Genomic DNA, 24,039 nt, shown 5'->3' with positions numbered 1-24,039 from the left:
CAAATACGCTTTAAATGTATCCTATATAATCTATTTCGATACATTTCCTGTATTATTAAAAAGAAAAAAATCTTTTATTTGAATCTCTATAAATTTGACAAAGTAATAAGTTTTCTGGAAAACGCCAAGGCAAGTTGACATTACCAACATCATTCAATTCAAAAGTTAAGCTTAAAGGTGCATGATCCGAGACAGCAATAGCATCATATTCACATTTCTGGACTTTGGACAAAAACCGGAAATCAGCTATAAAATAATCAATTTGCGAATATTTTTATGGACATGTGAATAAAAAGAATCACCTCTATCATTAGGATGTAGATTTCTCCAGATTTCTATCAAACCATAATCAATTAAAAAGGAATTAATAAGTGATGCTGAACAACTCGGAAGCTGCTGAGTGGTTGAACTCTTATCAATCAAAGGGTTTAAACAACAGTTGAAGTCACCTCCCATCACCAGCATATATTCATTTAAGCCTGGTAATAAGCTAAGTACATTTTTTAAAAAAGAAGGATCATCTACATTACATCCATATAGATTAACCAGGACAATTTTTCTATTACAAATTGTTCCTGTAATAATTGAAAATCTACCATTGATATCTGAGATGATATCTTCTTGGATAAATAAAATGTATTAGATTTAATAAAAATAGATACTCCCTTTGTTTTATTTTAACAAGTAGCATGATATTGAAGGCCCTTCCACATTTTAAAAAATCTATTTTGATCGCCCATTCTGATATGCGTTTGTTGAACAAAAATTATATCGGGCTGGAATCGGTTAATAATTTTAAAAGTCTTCTTTCGCTTAATAGGGTGATTCCAGCCACGTACGGTCCAACTAATAACGTTTATCTGTTTAATAACCATAGAATATTGTTTTAAACACGAAAATACACGCATACCATCGTGAGCTAATCAAAGATGGCGATGATGAGTATAACCATATAGAAAACACGCATGCTCCAGAGCTCCATAATGGGAAAAACCTGAAAAAAATCCTGTAATAAACCCCAAAATGCAAAAAAAAACCCGAATCCTCCCACCATCCCAAAAGGTAGAAATCTGACAAAAGGAAGGGAAAAGCCGGATTTCCTCCCCAAAGAGAAAAGAAAAAGCAGAACTCCGCGTGCAGCTCAATATAAATAGTGATTTAAAAGTTTTTCTCCCAATTCCCCCCCTTTACAAAGAAAACACATGACCCTAAGATAAGAAAGCCTAGCAGAGAAGCAGAAAAGAGATGTTTATAGTCAATCATTGAAAATAAACTAGGAATGCAAAAACAGTCTTCAGAAGGGTCAAAACAATGCTATTAAACCTAAACAATACAATCTCTAACAAGAAAAAGGCACCATTATTCCTTTAGCTTACTACCCAACTTTAACAAAGGAAACTAAAGCTAATTATCTATTCTAAACATTCCTCACTATATAAGAAAGAGTCTATATAAACTATGAAAGCGATCACTTAATTAATAAAAGGAAGAAAGAAGCAGAAATTAAACCAGTTAATAATCTGTCCACTGTGTTAGTTCACTCCAAAAAAGTCATTCATTAGTCAAACCAAGAAGTTCACCTCTTCTTTAGATAGTTCATCAATCAAAGGAAATCTTCAGCATATCAACAATCTTCAAAGCCTGTTTTCTTTCAGAAAATTATTCAGCAACCCAAATATCCTTCATGCGACAGCCGACTCCACGATAGAGTTAACAAAGTCCAATGCCACTTGGGGATCCGAAAACACACGAGGTGTAGAATCTTTGGGAAATAATTTTAATCTAGCGGGGTAGCAAAGTGATGGAAAAAGTTCCTTTGCATGGGGGGACAAATTTGATCTGCTATTCCATAATTTCCCGTGGATAGTCTTCATAAAAACGGATCTCGGAACCGTTAAATTTAAAAACTCTCTGTTTCCTTGCACATTTTATGATTTGGTCTTTAACTTTAAAGCAAAGAAAGTTGACCAAAATTGGCCGAGGTTTACCTGAAATCTGAGAATTCGAAATGAAAATTCTATGAGCTCTTTCAATGTTGGGAGGTTCAGGTAGAATATCCGGAAACAAAGATTGAAACAAATTGGCAAAATAGTCCAATAAATTCCCACTCTCAGAACCTTCCTTCAGTCTGATATTTCGAATATTATTCCGACAAGACTTCGCCTCTAAATTGATAATTTTACGTTGAGCCTGTTCTGAGCGGGTTGGAATATCCACAACCTGGCATTTCGATTCTTTAAACTCAGTATTCAAGGAAATAATATTTTCCTCAATAGTCTGAAAACTCTGTCGGAACGACTTCAACTCAGAAGAGTTATTGTCTACTTTGTTGTCGAGAGCCATCAACGCATGTTCCAAACGCTCAGCCCAAACAGGCATATCTTCCGATTTTTCTTTCAAAGTTTTTCCCTTTCCATTGCTGGATTCAAAAGGCTGCTTTCCACTTCTTAAAGGATATGACATCATGACAACTATTTCCCTCTAAGATCCGAGAAATAAAAGTTTAAAATTCAAGGTTTAAACTGGGGAAACGGAAGAATTAAAGGCAGCCGCTAAATTTATGTATTATTCCATCGAGCCGCAGGCGGAAGTCCTTTTACTCTTAATATACCTATAGAGTCCCTTGGGATTTTTTTCTCACCTTGCCTGCCACATCTTTCTCAGATCCTCTTTGTGCCCTCCTAACTTTACTCAAGTGCACTCCTACTCCTTGTTGTTACCAAGGGATTCACTAGTTCCCAATTGCGTATGTGCAATATATTCCTCCCTCTGTTTCTTAACCAGAGCCTTAGTATTTTTCATCAACCAGGGTTCCCAGAACTTGCCAGCTCTTCCCTTCACCATAACAGGAACATGCAGGCCTTGAACTCTTTGCATCACACTCTGACTTGGTCGATGCTCCTTTCTTTGTAGACAATCTCACCCAATTAAACACCACAAGATCCTACCTAATGACTTTAAAATTTACTCTGTTCCAGTTCAGGATCTTATCGTGTGTACTACTCTTTAACTTCTTAATAACTATTTAAGAACTGAAAGAATTCTGATCTCAGGATCCAAAGTGTTTGCTGACAGACACTTACCACTTGCCTTATCTCATTTCACAGGAGGAGGCCCAGTGTTCCTTTATATTGATAAAGGAACCTTTATGGGACACACCACAAATTTCACTCCATCCAAGCCTTTAACACTAGAGTTGGCCTGGTCAATTTTGGGGAAGTTAAAATCTCCCTAGCTACAATCTCTCTACATACTGGTTCCTCCAACTCTTACTAACTTTGGGGGGGGGGGGGGATGCAATTCTTGCTTCTAAATTCTCCCCATATGGCCTCACTGGATAATACCCCAAGAATATCCTCTGATGACCTCTTGACTTCTTTCATCAATAAAGCAACTCCTCCTCTTCTCTTAACTGAGGCTCTGTCATGCCTGAAACATACAGTTGAAGTCAGAAGTTTACATACATTTAGGTTGAAGTCATTAAAACTCATTGTTTAACCATTCCACAGATTTCATATTTCATACTTCGTACATGACACGAGTAATTTTTCCAATAATTGTTTACAGTCACATTCTTTCACTTTTAATTGACTATGTCACAATTCCAGTATGTCAGAAGTTTACAAACAAAATCAAAAGAAATCAGCCAAGACCTCAGAAAAAAAATTGTGGACCTCCCATCCTTGGGAGCAATTTCCAAATGCCTGAGGGTACCACGTTCATCTGTACATACAATAGTAAGCAAGTATAAACACCATGGGACCACGCAGCCGTCATACCGCTCAGGAAGGAGACACATTCTGTCTCCTAGAGATGAACGTACTTTGGCGCAAAAAGTGCAAATCAATCCCAGAACAACAGCAAAGGACCTTGTGAAGATGCTGGAGGAAACCGGTAGAAAAGTATCTATATCCACAGCAAAACGAGTCCTATATCGACATAACCTGAAAGGCTGCTCAGCAAGGAAGAAGCCACTGCTCCAAAAGCACCATTAAAAAGCCAGACTACAGTTTGCAAGTGCACATGGGGACAAAGATCTTATTTTTTGGAGAAATGTCCTTGGTCTGATGAAACAAAAATTGAACTGTTTGACCATAATGACCATCATTATGTTTGGAGGAAAAAGGGTGAGGCTTGCAAGCCGAAGAACACCATTCCAATCGTGAAGCATAGGGGTGGCAGCATCATGTTGTGGGGTGCTTTGCTGCAGGAGGGACTGGTGCACTTCACAAAATAGATGGAGTCATGAGGAAGGAAAATTATGTGGATATATTGAAGCAACATCTCAAGACATCGGCCAGAAAGTTAAAGATCGGTCGCAAATGGGTCTTCCAAATGGACAATGACCCCAAGCATACCTCCAGTTGTAGCAAAATTGCTTAAGGACAACAAAGTCAAGTTATTGGAATGGCCATCACAAAGCCCTGACCTCAATCCGATAGAAAATTTGTGGGCAGAACTGAAAAAGCATGTGCGAGCAAGGAGGCCTACAAACCTGACTCAGTAACACCAGTTCTGTCTGGAGGAATGGAACAAAATTCCAGCAGCTTATTGTGAAAAGCTTGTGGAAGGCTATCCAAAAAGTTTGAACCAAGTTAAACAACTTAAAGGCAATACTACCAAGTACTAACAAAGTGTATGTGAACTTCTAATCCACTGGGAATGTGATGAAAGAAATAAAAACTGAAATAAAAGCTCTCTACTATTATTCTGACATTTCACATTCTTAAAATAGTGATCCTAACTGACCTAAGACAGGGAATGTTTTCTAGGATTAAATGTCAGGAATTGTGAAAGACTGAGCTTAATTGTATTTGGCTGAGGTGTATGTAAACTTCTGACTTCAGCTGTAACTGCTCAGTCTTCTCTCACTAAAGCCACCTGAACCAAAACCTGAGAACTTATACTTAACCATGGCACAGCTTAAATATGGGAACTCTCATAATGGCCGCTCCAAATTTTTCTTTGTAGTGGTGGTATTTTTGGGGGAAATTTTCTTGGCATTTCTGTGAACATATTTAAGGCAGTGAAACTGCTGCATAAAATTAATTTTACATCTTTTTCTTGCACAAGAGGATACAAATACATACAACAGTATGTTTTTCATTAATGCCATTGTTGTTAAAGTTGCTGTGTCCATTAGTTGCTGGCTGATGTACATTTTTTGGGTAAACCTATACTGTATTGGCAAGTTGAAAAAAACCAGTCCTGTCCTCTTTTGGAAAAGTATTGGAAAGACATTTTTGATATTATTACAACAGTTCTATGCTTCGATTTAAAACTCCATCCTATTACGGCAATCTTTGGATTGCCAATGGTAGAACATAGATCTTTGTCTTCTTCAGCCTATCGAATGATAGTTTTTGTTATTTTAATAGTGAGAAGATCTATTTTGTTGAACTGGAAGGAAACTAATCCTCCAACTACATTCCAATGGTTTTCTCAAACCATATTAAGTTTAAATTTAGAAAAAATTATGTGATATTTTTGACCCGTCGGTTAAATTTGAAGAAACTTGGAAACCTTTTATGCAACATTTTCATATGATGTAATCTGACCTTTCTGAATCTTTTCTCTAAACTTAAATTATACAATGAGAGGAGCGGAGTTAACGACATTATTGAACGTGTCTGATACAAGCTGTTGGTCTAGCCCTGTTTTGCTTTTTCTTGGGTTTTTTTTGTTTATATATTTTTTTCTTTTTATTTCTTTTTTTAATGATTAATCTCATTATGAGTTTGGAAGTCTTTTATATCTATGTTACTTAAAATTCATTTTATATATGCTGATGAACATTATTCCAATCTCTTTGTACCAACTTTGTAATTGAGTTTATAATTTTGAAAAATTAATAAAAAGATTTAAAAAGAAAGAAAGGAAAAAAACCAAAGAATTATAAACTGGGCATTTGAATTCTGTTGCTCAATTTAGATGTTTAAGTTCAAGTTTAATTGTCAGTCAACCATACATAAATACCCATGAATACAGCCAAGTGAAACAGCGTTACACAGGGACCAAGATGCAAAACACAGTACCAACAGTAACTCAAGGCACAAGGCACATATAGTACATATAAGATGGCAGTAATATACAGTCACACAATAAAAAATATAGTTCAAGTCCGAGTGCATGATTGTTGTAGCAGTCTGCAGTCAAGCACAACACAGCTACATGGGGAAAATATGGTTGCTCTTGCATGGGAATTTTAAAACAGCCGAAGGTCTCCCAGCTTCGAGCTCCTTTGGGCGTTGCTCACCCAAAGTCATTTAGGATGGTGCTGAGAAATGCGAGCCAACAAAATTCAAGGGTCAACTGAAGGGGTAGCCATTAAGGACCAAGGCAAGCAAATGGGGGCTATATAAATGCCAGCACTCCTAGAGCAAAACACTAACTACTGTGCACTGAAGATGTCACCTTGAATGGTGATGAAACGTTTGCAAGCTAATTGCCAAGCTCAGTGAACACTACAACATCAAACAATACAGCTTGTATTGTATACAGCTCAATACATACTATAATACAATAAAAGTTATAATTGCTTTTGGAATTTGGGAAACAAAGAATAACACTTAAAGCTGAAACACCATGCAAATCTTATTCTAGCGATTAACATATGAAGAAAAGATGGCTCGCAGATTACTAGGACCAGAGAATGCTGCCTCTGTCCTTGACCTTCAAAAGATGGAAAATGAACAAATCAGCCAGGTAAATCAATCAACCCTTTCTCTTTCATAAGAGGTTTGATTTTGGAGAGTACATAGAAATATTTCTGCTAGTTGAGATTATTAAAGGAATTTGTCATAGTTTGTTCATGGTTTGTAATTACTTTACTTAGAATTTAATTGTGTATACATATATTTACTACAAGTGTGTGTGTGTATATATATTTACTCAAACTTAAATCATATTTGCAAATTTATTGCAAAGTTAGCATATCTTGGTGAACTCAATGAAGCATAAAATTATACAAGTCTGATAATAAAACATCTCTTAAGATCAGAACTTAAATTTAAAGAATATTTTCTAGTAGGAACATGAATCAGAATCAGATTTAATATCACTGACATACAGTAAGTCATGAAATTTATTTATGGTAGCAGTACAATGAAATACATGATAAATAAATATAGAGAAAAATACTATTACAATAAATAAATAAATATTTATAAATTTAAAAAATAAAAAATAAATAATGTGGGTGAATAAATAAATATATAAATAAACAGAAATTTAATATATATATTAAATGGTTGTTAAAATAAGTAATGCAAAATAACAGAAATAAAAAGCTAGTCAGGTAGTGTTCATGGGTTCAATGTCCATTTAGAAATGGGATGGCAGAGGGGAAAAAGCTGTTCCTGAATCGCTGCGTGTGTGTGCCTGAGGATTCAGTACCTCCGTCCTGACAGTAACAGTGTGAAAAGGACATGTCCTGGGTGGTGGGGATCCATAATGATGGACGCCGCCTTCCTAAGGCACCACTCCTTTAAGATGTCTTGAATACTACGGAGGCTGGTACCCATGACAGAGCTGACTAATTTTACAAGTTTCTGCAACTTATTTTGATTTTGTGCAATAATCGTTCCATACCAGGCAGTGATGCAGCCAGTCAGAATGCTCTCCATGGTACATTTGTAGAAGTTTTTGAGTGTTTTAGTTGACAAACCAAATCTCCTCAGACTCCTAATGAAATGTAGCTGCTGTCTTGTCTTCTTTATAGCTGTGTCAATATGTTGCATCCAGGTTAAGTCCTCAGAGACATTGGCACACAGGAACTTGAAATTGCTCACTCTCTCCACTTCTGATCCCCCTCTGAGGAATGGTTTGTATTCCCTCGTCTTACCTTTCCTGAAGTCCACAATGAGCTCTTTGGTCTTGCTAACATTGAGTGCAAGTTTGTTGCTGCAGCACCACGCAACCAACTGGCAGATCTCACTCCTTTACGCGCTTTCGTCACCAACTGAAATTCTGCCAGCAATGGTTGTATCATCAGCAAATTTATAGATGCTGTTTGAGCCATGCCTGGCCATACAGTCATGGGTGTAGAGCAGGGGTCCCCAATCTTTTCTGCAATGCGGACTGGTTTATTATTGACAATATTCTTGCGGACCGGCCGACCCGGGGTGGGGGGGGGGGGGGGAGGGGGACAGTTGCCAACGGACAAGAGTAGCAGTCAAAGATGTTGTGCTTACCCTGAGAAAGACTACAATGACCATGAAGCCTTGCGCAGGCAACAGTGTGCATGGGTGTATGTGCTGATTTTTTTTCTACAAATCGTTTTTGGCGATTTTGTTCGGGTGGGGTGTTAGTCATGACCGGAATATAGGTGATAAGTGGTTAATACACTCAATTTCATTTCTAAAAGTGTTTATCTAACGAATTTAGTATTAAACACACAGCGCATATTTTCCTCGCATGAATATAGTGATAAGTCAATTATCAGGGGAGCTTGAAGTAAGTGTTGAACGAACTTCCAGTAGAAATGGTAGAGGCAGGTTCGATATTATCATTAAAGAAAAATTGGATAGGTATATGGACAGGAAAGGAATGGAGGGTTATTGGCTGAGTGCAGGTCAGTGGGACTAGGTGAGAGTAGTGTTCAGCACGGATTAGAAGGGCAGAGATGTCCTGTTTTCGTGCTGTAATTATTATATGGTTATATAAGTCACTTATAAGTCAATAACATCATAACATTTTAAGTAACGTTTGGATATTAAACATACAGCACATATTTTCCCCGTATGAACATATAAAATCATTGCAACACACCAATATCGGTGAATCAGTGGGAGCCTTGGGCTTATTTCCCTGCAACAAGACGATGCCATCGAGGGGTAAAGGGAGACAGCGATTCTCGAAGGGGGTTCCTTATGTCCAGTCTATTCTGCAAATTAGTTTTCCTTGCATTCATTGCAGAGATATCTTGGAAATGGAAGCAACATTTTCAGTGCTTTCGTGGCTATCTCAGGATATTTAGCCTTGACTTTGATCCAGAATGCCGGCAGAGATATTATGTCAAACATATTTTTCAGCCCGCCATCATTTGCAAGCTCGAGGAGTTGATCTCCTTCCCGCGCTGACAGGGACGACCCGTGCGTAATGACCTTGCGTGCGTTCAAATTCAACAGTGGGCATGAGGAAAGGTGCAGCTGACTCATATCGCCAAATCATATCACTTCCTCGTGGCCCAGTAGCACATGCTTTGCGGCCCGGTGGTTGGGGACTGCTGGTGTAGAGAGAGTACAGCAGTTGGTTAAGCAGACATCCCTGTGGAACGCCAGGTTGTGATGATGGACCTTGGCCCAAAATGTCAACTGTATACTCTTTTCCACAGATGCTGCCTGGCCTGCTGAGTTCCTCCAGCATTTTGTGTGTGTTGCTTCCAGCATATGCCGATTTTCTCATGTTTGAGATTATGAATTTGTGTCTGAATTGGTACCTCTTGCATTCCATTGATAACAAATCATCTACCTTAGAAGATACAGTTATTTTAAAAGAATTCATTATTTTCTCAGCTAACCAGAAGCTTTTTTGCTGGAGCAACATTGTATTTTCTTTCTGAGGTATGTTTGCAACTGTGTTATCTGATTGACAAATGAACAGGGGCATCCTATCAGCAATCATGGGATGCCACTGGGAAACATTTGTTGTGGCTATCCCTCGAGGTCGAGGATGATGGTCTTCGTTCTGAAGAAGTGGCCCACAGAGTGAAGACACCTGTGCGTGTATTTGTTTAACGTGTACTTGATGTTGCAATCCAAGAAGCACACGATACTTCACAAATCAACCAACTGATTCCAATGACATGGAAACCACAACGATTGGAGCTGATGGATTTGTTGCAGCCTTCATCCGCCTTCACAGCCGTTGAGTTCGAAGTAACTTCATCCGCCTATTACACTGTTGAGGTCTTGGTTGGATTGTTCTTCGTCAGGGACCTCACCCTCGACCTTACCGCCATGAGTGACCCTACCAGGAGCATCGCTCCAGACGGCATCACTCTCGGGATCACAGGACCACACAAGCTTCTCCACCACAACAAGGTGACAATCCATGGAGAAGTGGGAAACATTATGACCAGGAGGAAAAGCACATGGTTCCAGAGGTATGAGGCCAGGAAGTACAGCCACAGACTTCTTGTCTCAGCGTCATTAGGTATAGAACATCATGCCTACAGTTAAGAGAAGCCCTACTTAGGGAGACAGTGCAACAGTTGGATCACCTCCTACAGGCAACTTCTGAAGCCAGTACATTCTTACCCAGACCTAAGTTACTGCTGGCTGAAATACTTTTTTTAAACTCTTTGTGATTGTGGCTGTAGATTTTGCGTGCACTAGGCGAGTAACATATACTTGCAAACCTAACACAATGATGAATTCTTTATGGAGAGTCAGAAATAACAAAATAGATATGACTTGATTTGCAAAAGTTTCATGACTCTCCCAAGTTCCAGAGCATCATTATCAATGCAAGGTTCATCCCCCAAAAACTACTGGCATTCATGAATTACAGGTGCTTTCATTATTTTTTGACTGTCCAAATGGTGAGAATGACCAAAGTTCAAAGTTCTTATATGTCACCATATACATGCAACCCTGAGATTCATTTTCTTGTGGGCATTCACAGTAAGTACAGGAAACACAATAGAATCAATGAAAGACTACACCCAACAGGACAGACAAATGACCAATGTGAAAAAGACAACAAACAGTGCAAATACAAAACAGAAACAAAAATAAAACATAAATAAGAAATAACTATCAAGAGTGTGAGATGAAGAGTCTTTGTAAGTGAGAACATAGGTTGTGTTCAGTGATGGGCAAGTATAGTTGAGTTATCCCTTCCAGTTCAAGAGCTTGATGGCTGAGAGAGAATAACTGTTCCTGAACCTGGAGAGCGTGTAGAGCATTCTGACTGGTTTCATCATTGCCTGGTGTGGAGGCTCCAATGCACAGGATTGTAAAATGTTGCAAACTCAGTCAGCTCCATCATGAACACTAGCCTCCCCAATATCAAGAACATAAGACCATAACACAGAGGAGCAAAATTAGGCCACTTTGCCCACCGAGTCTGCTCTGCTGTTCCATTATGACTGACTTATTATCCCTCTTGACCCCATTCTCCTGCCTTCTCCCGTAACCTTTTATGCCCTGACTAACCAAGAACTTATCAATCTCTTCTTTAAATATACTCAATAACTTGGCCTCCACAGCTGTCCATTGCAACGAATTCCACAGATTCACCAACTTCTTGCTAAAGAAATTCCTTCTCATTTCTGTTCTAAATGGACGTCTCACTATTCTGAGGCTGTGTCATTTGGTCCTAGACTCACCCAGCGTAGGAAACATCCTCTCCACATCCACTATGTCTAGGCCTTTCAATGTTTGATAGGTTTCAATGAGATCCCCTCTCATTCTTCTAAACTCCAGAGTGTACAGGCTCAGAGGCATCAAATGAACCTTTCACTTCTGGACGTATCCCGTGAACCTCCTCTGGACCCTCTCCAATCCCAGCACATCTTTTCTTAGATAAGGGGCCCAAAACTGCTCACAATATTGCAAGTATGGTCTGACCAATGCATTATAAGGCCTCAGCATCACTTCTTTGCCCTTGTATTTCAGTCCTCAGGAAATGAATGCTAACATTACATTTGCCTTCCTTACCATAGACTCAACCTGTAAGTTAACCTTTAGGGAATCCTGCACAAGGTCTTCCCTCATCACTATCTGGCCCCTCCACTTATCTTTATATCATCTGCAAACTTGGCCAGAAAGCCATCAATTCCATCATTGAAATCATTGACCTATAACATGAAAAAAGTGATCCCAATACACCTTCAGAAGGTGCTGCCTCAAGAAGGCAGTGTCCACCATTAAGGACCATCAGCATCTGGGCCACGCCCTCTTCTTATGACTACCATCAGAGAGGAGATATAGGAATCTGAGGGAATTCATGCTCACTACTTCAGTATTTTGTTCTCTTTTTGCACCTTTTATTCATTTTTATATATTTCTCATTGTAACTTATAGTAATATTTTTGTATTGCACTGTACTTCTGCAACAAAACAATAAGTTTCATGACATGTCTGTGATAATAAAGCTGATTCTGATTCTGATATACCTCCCCCTGCTTCATCAGTTTCAGTCTACACAAATTCCATCTCATTTAGATTCATGTCCTGTTTTGTACTGAATCTTATTTCTTTTCTGTGCTCCCACCTGCTGACTCCTTGTTCTCTTACATTTTGATTTAAAGAGCTTTTAAATTATTTGTTGTACGATAACTTTCTATATGCTCTATATCAGCATTCTACAATCCCTCTGTACACCAACATTTACTAACTTCCCATTATTAAAAAGATCTGTGTTTATATTCTTCCTTCTAATATGAATAACATTACATATTCCATCTGCCTTCTTTGTGCCCATTTGCCTAACTTGCCAATAACCATGGGCAGATTCTATAGCCTCTACATTTTAAGATACAACTTTGAACCATGAGCAATCTGAATGCATCACTTTCTACTCTTTCACTTAGATTATTGATCTACAATTAAAGTAACTGGGGCCCCTACCTGTCCTTGTGGCACTCAACTAGTAACCTAAAATTGAGTTGTTTATTCCAAACACTTTGTTTCTTTATCAATCTTTTACCCATGTTAATATGTTAGCTCTATGAATCTTAATGTATTTGTCAATATTTGCGTGGAACCTTATCAGATAGTCATTAAAATTTTGGTAACATTACTCCAAAAGGTAACTCCATATCCACTATCCTGGGATTTGATTAAAAATATATTTGTCAAACACCATTTCAGCCTTATAAAAATCCTACTGACTTTGCCTAAACATATTATGATTTTCTTCGTGCTTGCAGCAACATTCTTAATCATGAATTCCAGAAATATTTCTATGACAAATTGATCAAACTGACTTATTTTCTTTCTGTCTTCATTCTTGAATAACAATATATCGCCTGCTGTTATCTTCACTTGCCTATAAGTAGTGATGAAATCTGAAGCCTGAAGATAGGACAAAGCTAGATCTCAAAATATTCCATTATTCAGTAAAACCGTGCAAGTACAAAATCTCAAAATTCAAACTCAACTGTACATCCCAAAGCGCGACTATCTAAATGGTTTACCCAAAGAATTTTCAAGCCATTGATTGGAACAAGAATCAATTAGTGAAAGTCAGCCTGGGATTGGTTGTCAGCTGACCAATAGACGTTGGTTGTTTTGGTTCTTTGTAGCACCTCCTTGAAGACGATTACCTGTAGGATTTGTGGGTTGAATTGAATTGGAACAACCAGCTTATGCTGACAAACAGGCCTTCATAGTGGTTGCAGGCTATCACTTTCTTGTTGCGATGTTGTTTGTAGCGCTGCTGGTTGGTTTGGTCAGGGTAAATCAAACCCTTACAGGAGGAGATGAAGGTCCAACTCTGTGTTTGATGATCTGCCCAATGAATATGTTGTGCCTTCGGGAACATGTGGTTGCAACTAGTTGATGTGACAATGCTGATGATATCCTTCTATGATAACTTCATAGGGCACTTTCCTCATTTGTTTGCCAATCTGACCTGATACCTTGGGGTCTTGCCCATTGTGATATGGTCTGATCCACACTGCAGCTCTGGGCTTGAATGACTTCACCTGTCGACCGAAGTATGTGTGACTACATTTGTGCATCTCACTATCTGCTGTCTTGGATGCTGGACACTGTGGCAACATTGCATCCAACACTGCACAGTTTTTATCCAAAAGTACTTCAGCTCGTGACTTCCCCTTAAGGGTGAGTGTAATCCAATATGTCCGCTGAAATGTGTTGAGGGCCTTGGCCAATGCTCTTTCCTGTCTTGATTTCAGAAGCAACCATTTGAAGGTATCCACAAATCTCTCTGCTTGATGTTGGACTTGGATGATATGAGGGTGAGCAGATGTGGATAATTCTGCTGTTCTGGCAGAATGCAGCAAACTGCTGTGAACTGAATTGGGTGTCATTGTCAGAAACAAAGTGGATAAAGATCTGCAGCAGATGTTGACGGAAGCCTCTGATGTTGTTGATTTCATAGACTATACTTCTGGCCATTTGAAATAAGCATCAACCAGGACAAGGTAGGTACACTTGTTGACTAGGCCAGCAAAGTCAATACGTATTCAACTCCAAGGTCTGCTAGTCTGAGGCCATGGTTGTGGATTGGCTCTACCTGGATTCTTTGCTACCATAGAGTATTGAGTACACTACCTGCATATGGATAAGATATCTTCGTCTGTGCCTGGTCAGTACTCAAAGACAGGGCTTTCCTTGGAATGATGCCTGGGTGACCACCATAGAACAGTTTGGTCGAATTGTTCGTGGAGTCACTATTCTGTCCCCAAACATTAGGCAGGAGTCCACTATTGACGGGGATGTCTGACACTGGTAAAAGGGTACAACATCTTCCTCAACCTTGACTGGCCATCTGTTATTGAGGTATCTGGAGATACACTGAAGAAGAGGATCTGCAGCTGTTTCTGCTCTGACCTCGATGACCATGACTGTAAGACCTTCACCAGCATCTGACACAAACTTGTGAACTACAAAAACCACTGAAATTTCAGTCACAACTGCATCTTCGTTTTCAGTAACCTGTTAATTCATGTCTGGAGAGAGCATCTGCCTGTCCACATCCTTGAGTTGATGTGTACTTGATTTCATGATTGTAGGCTAATAACATCATTGCTCACCTTTGTAAATGGTTAGTTGCATACATCGGGATGCCTTTCTTAGACCCAAAGATGGACAACAGTAGCTTGTGATCAGTAAGGAAAGTGAAGATTCTTCTGTAAAACTTCTTGTAGAATTTTTTCTATAACAAAGATAATTCCCAAGGCTTTCTTCTTGGATTTGTCCATAGCTCCTTTTTGCTGAGGTCAGTGATCTAGCTGCATGCATGACAGCTTTTTTTGGAACCATCATGGAAGATATGGGATACAACAGCTCCCATCGCGTACTTGGATGCATTCTTCATGACAATAATTGGCAACTCTGGGTTGAAATGTGTCAAGTGAAAGTAGAACCTTATAGTTTGTTCAAAACATCATCCAGACGTTGGCAGAGTGCTGTCTGATCCATGCCTATCATAATGATGTTGTCGAGGTAAGCAGCAACATCATACCACTTAGCATGATGTCCATAAAATGTCGGGAGATTGAAGAATCTCTCTTTACCCTGAAACACAAACAGAGGAAGGAAAACAACCCTTTATGTGTTGTAATGGTGAGAAGCTCCTGTGAATTTTCTGTTATTTCCACCTGGAGGTTGGCTTCAGCCAAGTCCAACTTGGCAAAGTAGTGACCACCATTCAATTTTGCAAAGAGATCTTCCGGTACCAGTAATGGATACTGGCATGTCTCCAGAGCTGTAATGAGACCAGCTGAGAAGTCTGCATACAACCTCACTATACCACTGGCTTTTTTGATAATGACTATTGCAGCTTCCCAGCATAAGTAGTTAGCAGCTTTGATCACACCAGCTTGTTGCAGGCAACCTAGCTCTTCCTCTGCAATTGGTAAAGCAGTGTACGGTACCAGTCCTTTGGAACAGAAGATTGGCTTTGCATCTGGATGGAGATAGAGTTCTGCTTGCAATTTGGTGCAATAACCTATTTTTTCTTGTAACCCTGCTGCATAGCACTGTTGTAGTTGTTGTTGAATGGTCTCTCCTTCTTCTTCTTGTTTTACAGCGGTTAGCACCCAGCTTAATGGTGCATTACTGCCACCTTCTGCTCCGCAGTGTGCAATAGACTTACATTCCAAATTCCTTCACCCAATCATACACACATATATACCCTAACCTACATTTTATCCTCTCATCTTTGGCCATCCTAGTACCCTATTCCTGCTTATTCATCATACCCGATACCCCTTACGAAAGCTAAAAATACCCCGACCTGTGCTTTCTCACCCATGCCCAGCAACCCTTTTAATATGAATTCCTGCAACCCCAATTCCCTTAGATTGATTATCATCATCTTTCTCTGTATCCCATACTTCCTGCAACTCCATCCACTAGAATCTAGAAAATTCCGTTGGACAATCACTGATGTTTCCATTATCTTTGCACCTTTTAGAACATAGAACATCGAACTGCACAGCACAGGAACTGGTCCTTTGGCCCACACTGTTGTGCCAAACCAGCTAAAAAGTAAATCAAAAATACTAAAAAACTAATCCTTCCTACCTACACAATGTCCATATCGTCCATCTTCCTCACATTCATGTGCCTATCTAAGTGTCTCTTGAAAGCTACTAATGTATTTGTCTCTGTCACCATACCAGGCAGTGAATTCCAGGCATCCCGCACTCTCTGAGTAAAAAACTTATCCTTCACATCCCTTTTGAACCTATCACCTTTCGCCTTCTATGCATGCCCCCTGGTATTAGACATTTCTAGCCTGAGAAACAGACACTTCATGTCTACTTTATCAATGCCTCTCATAATTTTATAAACCTCTATCAGATCTCCCCTCAGCCTCCACCACTTCAAAGAACACAACACAAGTTTGCCCAGGCCTCTCATGATAGCACATGCTGTCTAAACCAGGCAACATCCCGGTAAACCTCTTCTGCACACTCTCCAAAGCTTCAACATCCTTCCTATAGTGAGGCAACCAGAACTGTAAGTGTGGCCTAACCAGAGTTTTATGTTGCAACATAACCTCTTGACTTCTGAACCCAATGCCTCAACTAATAAAAGCAAGCGTTCCATAAGCCTTCTTAAAGGGATTTCATCTGACTTGATTTCGCTATATTTTATTTTTATTAACCTCTAATTTTATTCTAAGTTCTGAACCTTTATAGAGTTTTGATTACCCACTATTACTGGTCCTTCACTGTCTTCCAAAGTACAATATATTTGTTCGGTAACTCAGCCTTTTCCTTAATCCCTTTTGCTTTTTTATCGTCAGAAAAGCAACATCAGTAGAGTGGCCAGTATTCATTACAATCATCTGACTCTATTCATTTTTGCTTTGCCTACATTCACTTCAATAAGATCCATTTTCCTGACCCCAACTACTTCATTTTCAACATGGATATCTAATTCTTCCACATCTTCACTAATGTAAAATCCCAAACTATAAAATTAGTTCTAATTTTATCTTGCAGATTTCCAACAACCTCAAAAAAACTTCCTTTATTAAATACAACAACTTTGACATGATTTGGTATGTTACCAAAGACTCAGCTAATTCTACAACTGTTTCCACCATCAAGGATATCTTCACAAGGTGGTACTTCAAGAAGGTGACATCCATCACTAAACACCCTCACCATCCAGGACATTCTGTCTTCTCATTACTACCAAAAGGGAGGAGGTATGAGAGCCTAAAGACCCATATTCCACAACCTAGGAGCAGCCTCTTCCCCTGCAACCTTAGATTTCTGAGAAGTCGACTATTCCCTTCTTTTTGCACTAACTGATTATTTTGTAATTTACAACTTTTTATGTCCAGCTGTTCAGCTGCTGCAAAACAACACATTTCATGACATACAAGTCAATGATAGTAAAAGTGATTCTCATTTATATCAAGTTCACAGGCTGTGACTGTAGAGCACGACTGTAAGGATCTGTGCTTTAGTGCTAGACACTCACAATCTATTTCAGTGATTTGGCTGAAGTGACCAAATGTCTTATTTACAAGTTTGTTGATAATATGAAACTGGATGGATTTGTGAATAGGTAGAAGAAGGTAAAGAGGCTTCAAGAGAGTACAGAGAAGTTTATGTAAATTAACAGGATATTGTAGGGAGAAGATAATGTAGAAAATGTAAGATACATGAAACAAAATATCAAACAAACAGATTGTTATTTTAGAAACAGAGAGAAATTACGCAATGTTTACATGAAGGCATCTGGGAATGTGCGCACACAAGTGATTAGGAATGCAAATGTGTTTGGATTATGAAAAGATGTGACATTGAAAATAAGGAAATGTTACTGTAATTACATTGGGCATTTGTGAGACTAAGCTGGATTACTAGCTTTGGTCACCTTACACGATAAAGAATATGTTTTTGTAGAGAGAAAGCAGCAAAGATTCACTAGGCTGTTTCCAGGAATTGCTAACCTGCCATTTGAGGAGAGATTGAGTCCAGCCCTGGGGTCTTAAAGGGCTTGGCAGTCTGGACACAGAGAGAGTGTTTCCTCCAACTGAGAAATCTAAAACCAGGGTTCACAGTGTGTAAGAGGTAGGCTAAACACTCAAGACTAATATTAGAGGAAGTTTTTGTTTTCACTCAGAGGGTGGGAAGTTTCAGATATTGAACTTAAAACATAGAATAGTACAGCCTACGACGTTGTGCTAACCCTTTGACCTTCTCAAGATTGTCTAATGTCATTTCCAGTGCATGAGTGTAAGAAAAAAATCAAATAATTGTCACTCCGGATCCAATGTAGCACAAAAAAACACAACAAAGATAAAGAACACAGTAATAAAAAAGCAGACACAATAAATATAAATACATAAGATAGCTTACATACATAGATTTGTGGTATGTCTATAAAGTGACACCAGGCACAAGAGGTGAATCTGACAGGAAATGTTAAAATAGTGGTGGCTGGGGGTGTGGAGGACTGGGTTAGTGGGTGGAAGTGTTGATCATCCTTACTTCTTGGGGAAAGTAACTCTTTTTGAGCCTGGTGGCCCTGACTTTGATGCTACATAGTCTCCTCACTGATGGGGGTGGGACAAACAGTTCATGAGCAGCATACATCAAAGTTGCTGGTGAACGCAGCAGGCCAGGCAGCATCTCTAGGAACAGGTACAGTTGACGTTTCGGGCCGAGACCCTTCGTCAGGACTAACTAAAAGAAGAGCTAGTAAGAGATTTGAAAGTGGGAGGGGGAGGGGGAGATCCAAAATGATAGAAGACAGGAGGGGGAAGGATGGAGCCAAGCGCTGGACAGGTGATTGGCAAAAGGGATATGAGAGGATCATGGGACAGGAGGCCCAGGGAGAAGGAGAAGGGTGAGGGGGGGGAAAACCCAGAGGATGGGCAAGGGGTATAGTGAGAGGGACGGAGGGAGAAAAAGGAGAGAGAGAGAAAGAATATGTGTATATAAATAAATAACGGATGGGGTATGAGGGGGAGGTGGGGCATTAGCGGAAGTTAGAGAAGTCAACGTTCATGCCATCAGGTTGGAGGCTACCCAGACGGAATATAAGGTGTTGTTCCTCCAACCTGAGTGTGACTTCATCTTTACAGTAGAGGAGGCTGTGGATAGACATATCAGAATGGGAATGGGACGTGGAATTAAAATGTGTGGCCACTGGGAGATCCTGCTTTCTCTGGCGGACAGAGCGTAGGTGTTCAGCAAAACAATCTCCTCTCCTTTTTCTCCCTCTGACTATACCCCTTGCCCATCCTCTGGGTTTTTCCCCCCGACCCTCTTTTCCTTCTCCCTGGGTCTCCTGTCCCATGATCCTCTCATATCCCTTTTGCCAATCACCTGTCCAGCTCTTGGCTCCATCCCTCCCCCTCCTGTCTTCTCCTATCATTTTCGATCTCGCCCTCCCCCTCCCACTTTCAAGTCTCTTACTAGCTCTTCCTTCAGTTAGTCCTGATGAAGGGTCTCGGCCCCGAAACGTCGACTGTACCTCTTCCTAGAGATGCTGCCTGGCCTGCTGCATTCACCAGCAACTTTGATGTGTGTTGCTTGAATTTCCAGCATCTGCAGAATTCCTCCTGTTTGAGTTCATGAGCACGGTGGTTGGATCTTTCATGATGTTACTGGCTCTTTTCTGGCACCTTTCTGTATATACTGTATGTCCTTGATGGCAGATAAGCTGGTGCTGGTGATGCATAGGGATATTTCGATTACCCGTTGTAGAGCCTTCCTGTCTGCTGCAGTGATGCAGCTTGTTAGGATGCTCCCTGCAGCACATCTGTAGAAGGATGTGAATATACTGTATATGTGCGTAGTTCAGCTCTCTTCAGTCTCCTCATAAAGTAGAGGCATTGGTGATCTTTGCTAATGGTGTAGGATACATTAAGGGATCACGAGAGGCTGTGCAAGATGTGCACTCCCAGAAGTCTGAAACTGCTCACAGCTTCCACTGTTGTGCCGTTGATGTAAAGATGAGTGTCAATGGTGCGAGTTCTCCTGAAGTTGATAACCATCTCCTGCGTCTTGATGACATTCAGGAAGAGGTTACTTGCCTGGCACAAGGCTTTGAGCTGTTCCAAGATCAATCTAACCCCCTTTCCTCCGACATACCCATCTATTTTTCTTTCATTCAGGTGAATTTGTTCAAAATAGAAACACTTAGGAAATAAAGGATATGGAGATAGTGCAATAAAACAGAGTTGAAGAATAGCCTTGATCTTGATGAATGGCAAAGCAGGATTGAAGAGCCCGATGGCCTATTCCAGCTCATCTTTTGCATGTTTTTTGGCTTTGAAACAAAGAGGTTTTAACTGATAATTTTTAGAAATTAAAAGGCTAATATGTTTATTGATTCTGATGTTTGAGGCTATTTGGGCTGACAGAGAAAAACTAGGATCAAATTAATTATGATCTTACCACAGGCAGGAAAAGATAAAGAGAAAGAAAAAGAAAGGCTTTGCTTGTCATATGCATTGAAATATTGAAACATACAGTGAAATGTACTGTTCTATACCAAATCAAATCTATCAGGAAATGTAGAGGAGGCTTTGACCCAAAAGCAGAGCAATGGAGACGATTTAGCAGTAAGTGGTAACTTTAATAAAAGACCATGAGGGTTCCCTAAGCAAGAGAGAAGAGAAACTAAACACAACAGACAACAAGATAAACTTTAGGCAAAGAGACTGAAAGCTAGGAGCAACTGGTTGAGGCCAGATGGTTCAATGAGTGTGCAAGGACTGCAGATAAGAACTGGGGTTGAATAGGCTGCAGGTGATGAGCCTGGAATGAGCAGACTCATCAGCTGGGTGGAGACTGGTAGGTACCTGCTTGTGCAGGCTGGGAGGTGTCAGTGAGAGCATCACCGAGTATTCGTTGTGGCCAGTGGGTGTTATGAATGCCATCTTCCACTCACCTCCCTGATGATTGAAGCTTGGTGACAATCTGTGCCATCCAGAATATTTTGAATGCACTATCCATCAAGAGGAGAGGGTAGTAGTTCTTAATGGTGACTTTGTTGAGTCCATGACAGTCAATGCAGGGACGAAGGTATGCATCTTTCTCTTTGACAAAGAAGAATCCTGCGCCAGCTGGGGACCACGATGGGTGAATGCCAGTGCTGTAGTGCTTTCGCAATGTAGTAATTTATGGCTTGTGTCTCAGGAGAAGAGGGAGAACAGATGGCCTCAGGGAGGGGTGGTGCTGGGAAGAGCACAAGGGTGCAGTTGTGTGATCAGTGAGGTGGCAGGGTGCTATCTTTCCTTTACTGAAGGCAATGGCTACGTTGTGATATTCCTGTGGGAGTTTAGTGAGGTCAAGGGTTTCCTCCGTCTCCATGGATTTACAGGGTGAAGTCAACTGAGCTTGCAGGCAGGTGGTTCCCCAACCCAGCAGTGTACCGAATGACCAGGCAAAGTGAGGATCATGACTGAAGAGAAAGGAGTAACCCAGGATGAGAGGAGAGTTGGAGGAGTCCATCAGGAGGAATTGGATGGACTTATAGTGCTCTGTCAATCAAGACCCCAAGGGACGTTCGTCAAAGGGGCGAGAGATAGGTTCGGAAGGGAGTCCAAGCTCTGCGCGCGCATACACACACACACACACACACACACACACACACACACACACAGTCCGATCCAGAAAGTTGTCTGCTGCACCAGAATCCACCAGAGCTTCCTGTACGTGTGGAGCCAAGGGAGTGTAGAGGAGGACAGAGAGTGTGAGATGGGCTATGGTGCTGGAAAAAAGAGCCAGGGAGAGCTAGCCAGATAGAAAACCCCTCGCCTCTACCTGGACACATCATTTCCTGGACACAGTGGGCGTATGACGCATTGATGGTTGGCTGCTTTGCAGTAGCCTTGGAAGTTGTCTCTCCACCAACGCCGTCTTTCAAGCACTCTGAGAGGCTGTGATAATAATGATCCGACAGCGTTTCTGCGATCCGACAGCGTTTCTGCAATCCAACCACACTCCGCTGCAAGGGTCCTGAATTCCATAGTGTAATTCAGCACAGAGTGTGAGCCTTGATGCAGGAGTGTATCAGATCAGCTGCCTCCCTTCCACTTCCTGGGTACCCTAATGCATCTCAGTGATAAAGTCCTCTTATCCATTGCAAATGGCGGTTTTATTGTCCCATTTAGCTAGTGGTGGCCCAGGTCAGAACTTGCTTAGTCAAGAAAGAGATGAGGAAGGCAATTTTGGACTAGTCCATAGAGTACAGTGATGGCTCGAGCTTGAGGTGCAAGATGCACTGAGACAGGAAGTTGCAGAATAGCGTTGGAGTTCTGTCAGAGCTTTCGGGCACAGAAATATGGGGCTCAGGGGGAGAAGGTTGACTGGTGTGGAGCTGCTGCATTGAGGCGGGGAGTTGGATTAGAGTGGCAGAGTAATGGTCAATGGTTTCCTGCTGCTTCTGGATCGTGTGGATTTCAGCAAGGCATTTGATAAGGTACCCCTGTACCCCGTAGATGTAGTGTATATGGATTTCAGCAAGGCATTTGATAAGGTACCCCTGTACCCCTTAGATGTAGTGTATATGGATTTCAGCAAGGCATTTGATAAGGTACCCCTGTACCCCATAGATATAGTGTATATGGATTTCAGCAAGGCATTTGATGAGGTACCCCATGCAAGGCTTATTGAGAAAGTAAGGAGGCATGGGATCCAAGGGGACATTGCTTTGTGGATAGAGAACTGGTTTGCCCACAGAAGGCAAAGAGTGGTTGTAGACGGTCATATTCTGCATGGAGGTCGGTGACCAGTGGTGTACCTCAGGGATCTGTTCTGGGATCCTTACTCTTCGTGATTTTTATAAATGACCTGGATGAGCAAGTGGAGGGATGGGTTAGTAAGTTTGCTGATGACACAAAGGTTGGAGGTGTGGATCGTATGGAGGGCTGTCAGAGGTTACAGCGGTACATCGAGAGGATGCAAAACTGGGCTGAGAAGTGGCAGATGGAGTTCAACCCAGATAAGTGTGAAGTGGTTCATTTTGGTAAGTCAAATATGATGGCAGAATATAGTATTAATGGTTAGACTCTTGGCAGTGTGGAGGATCAGAGGGACCTTGGGGTCCGAGGACACTCAAAGCTGCTGCGCAGGTTGACTGTGTGGTTAAGAAGGCATACGGTGCATTGGCCTTCATCAACCGTGGGATTGAGTTTAAGAACAGAAAGATAATGTTACAGCTATATAGGACCCTGGTCAGCCACTTGGAGTACTGTGCTCAGTTCTGGTCACCTCACTACAGGAAGGATGTGGAAACTATAGAAACGGTGCAGAGGAGATTTACAAGGATGTTGCCTGGATTGAGGAGCATGCCTTATGAGAATAGCTTGAGTGAACTCGGCCTTTTCTCTTTGGAGAGGCGGAGGACGAGAGATGATTTGACAGAGGTGTATAACATGATGAAAGGCATTAATCATGTGGATAGTCAGAGGCTTTTTCCCAGAGCTGAAATGACTAACACGAGAGGGCACAGTTTTAAGGTGCTTGGAAGTAGGTAAAGAGGAGATGTCAGGGGTAGGTTGTTTTTTTTTTGACGCAGAGTGGTGAGCGCGTGGAATAGGCTGCCGGTGACGGTGGTGGAGGCAGATACGATAAGGTCTTTTAAGAGACTCCTGGATAGGTACATGGAGTTTAGAAAAATAGAGTTCTATGGGTAAACCTAGGTGATTTCTAAAATAAGTACATGTTCAGCACAACATTGTGGGCCGAAGGGCCTGTATTGTGCTGTAGGTTTGCTATGTTCTATGTTGTATGTGTGCTTGTGTCGGCGGACAACTTCCTTTCGGTGAACATACTCTGTTGGGTCAATTGAAGGTTCACTCATCCTGTCAGGAAATGTAGAGGAGGCGTGACCCAAAATCAGAGCAGTGGTAATGAGTTAGCAG

General features: G+C 40.9%; 1 protein-coding gene across 5 annotated transcripts in view; it reads left to right on the top strand.

Moving 5' to 3' along the window:
- The window catches only part of LOC140200477 (myotilin-like), a 160,256-nt gene that overhangs the window by 110,624 nt on the left and 25,593 nt on the right, over positions 1 to 24,039 (top strand). For all 5 annotated transcript variants that reach the window (XM_072263851.1, XM_072263849.1, XM_072263852.1 and 2 more), the window contains one exon: positions 6,604 to 6,705. In XM_072263851.1, coding sequence (XP_072119952.1) covers positions 6,604 to 6,705 — 102 coding nt within the window. The remainder of the gene's footprint in view (positions 1 to 6,603; positions 6,706 to 24,039) is intronic.

Source organism: Mobula birostris, chromosome 7, assembly GCF_030028105.1.
Source record: "Mobula birostris isolate sMobBir1 chromosome 7, sMobBir1.hap1, whole genome shotgun sequence".
NCBI classification, from domain to species: Eukaryota; Metazoa; Chordata; class Chondrichthyes; order Myliobatiformes; family Myliobatidae; genus Mobula; species Mobula birostris.
This window is presented reverse-complemented; position numbering and strand designations above follow the sequence as displayed.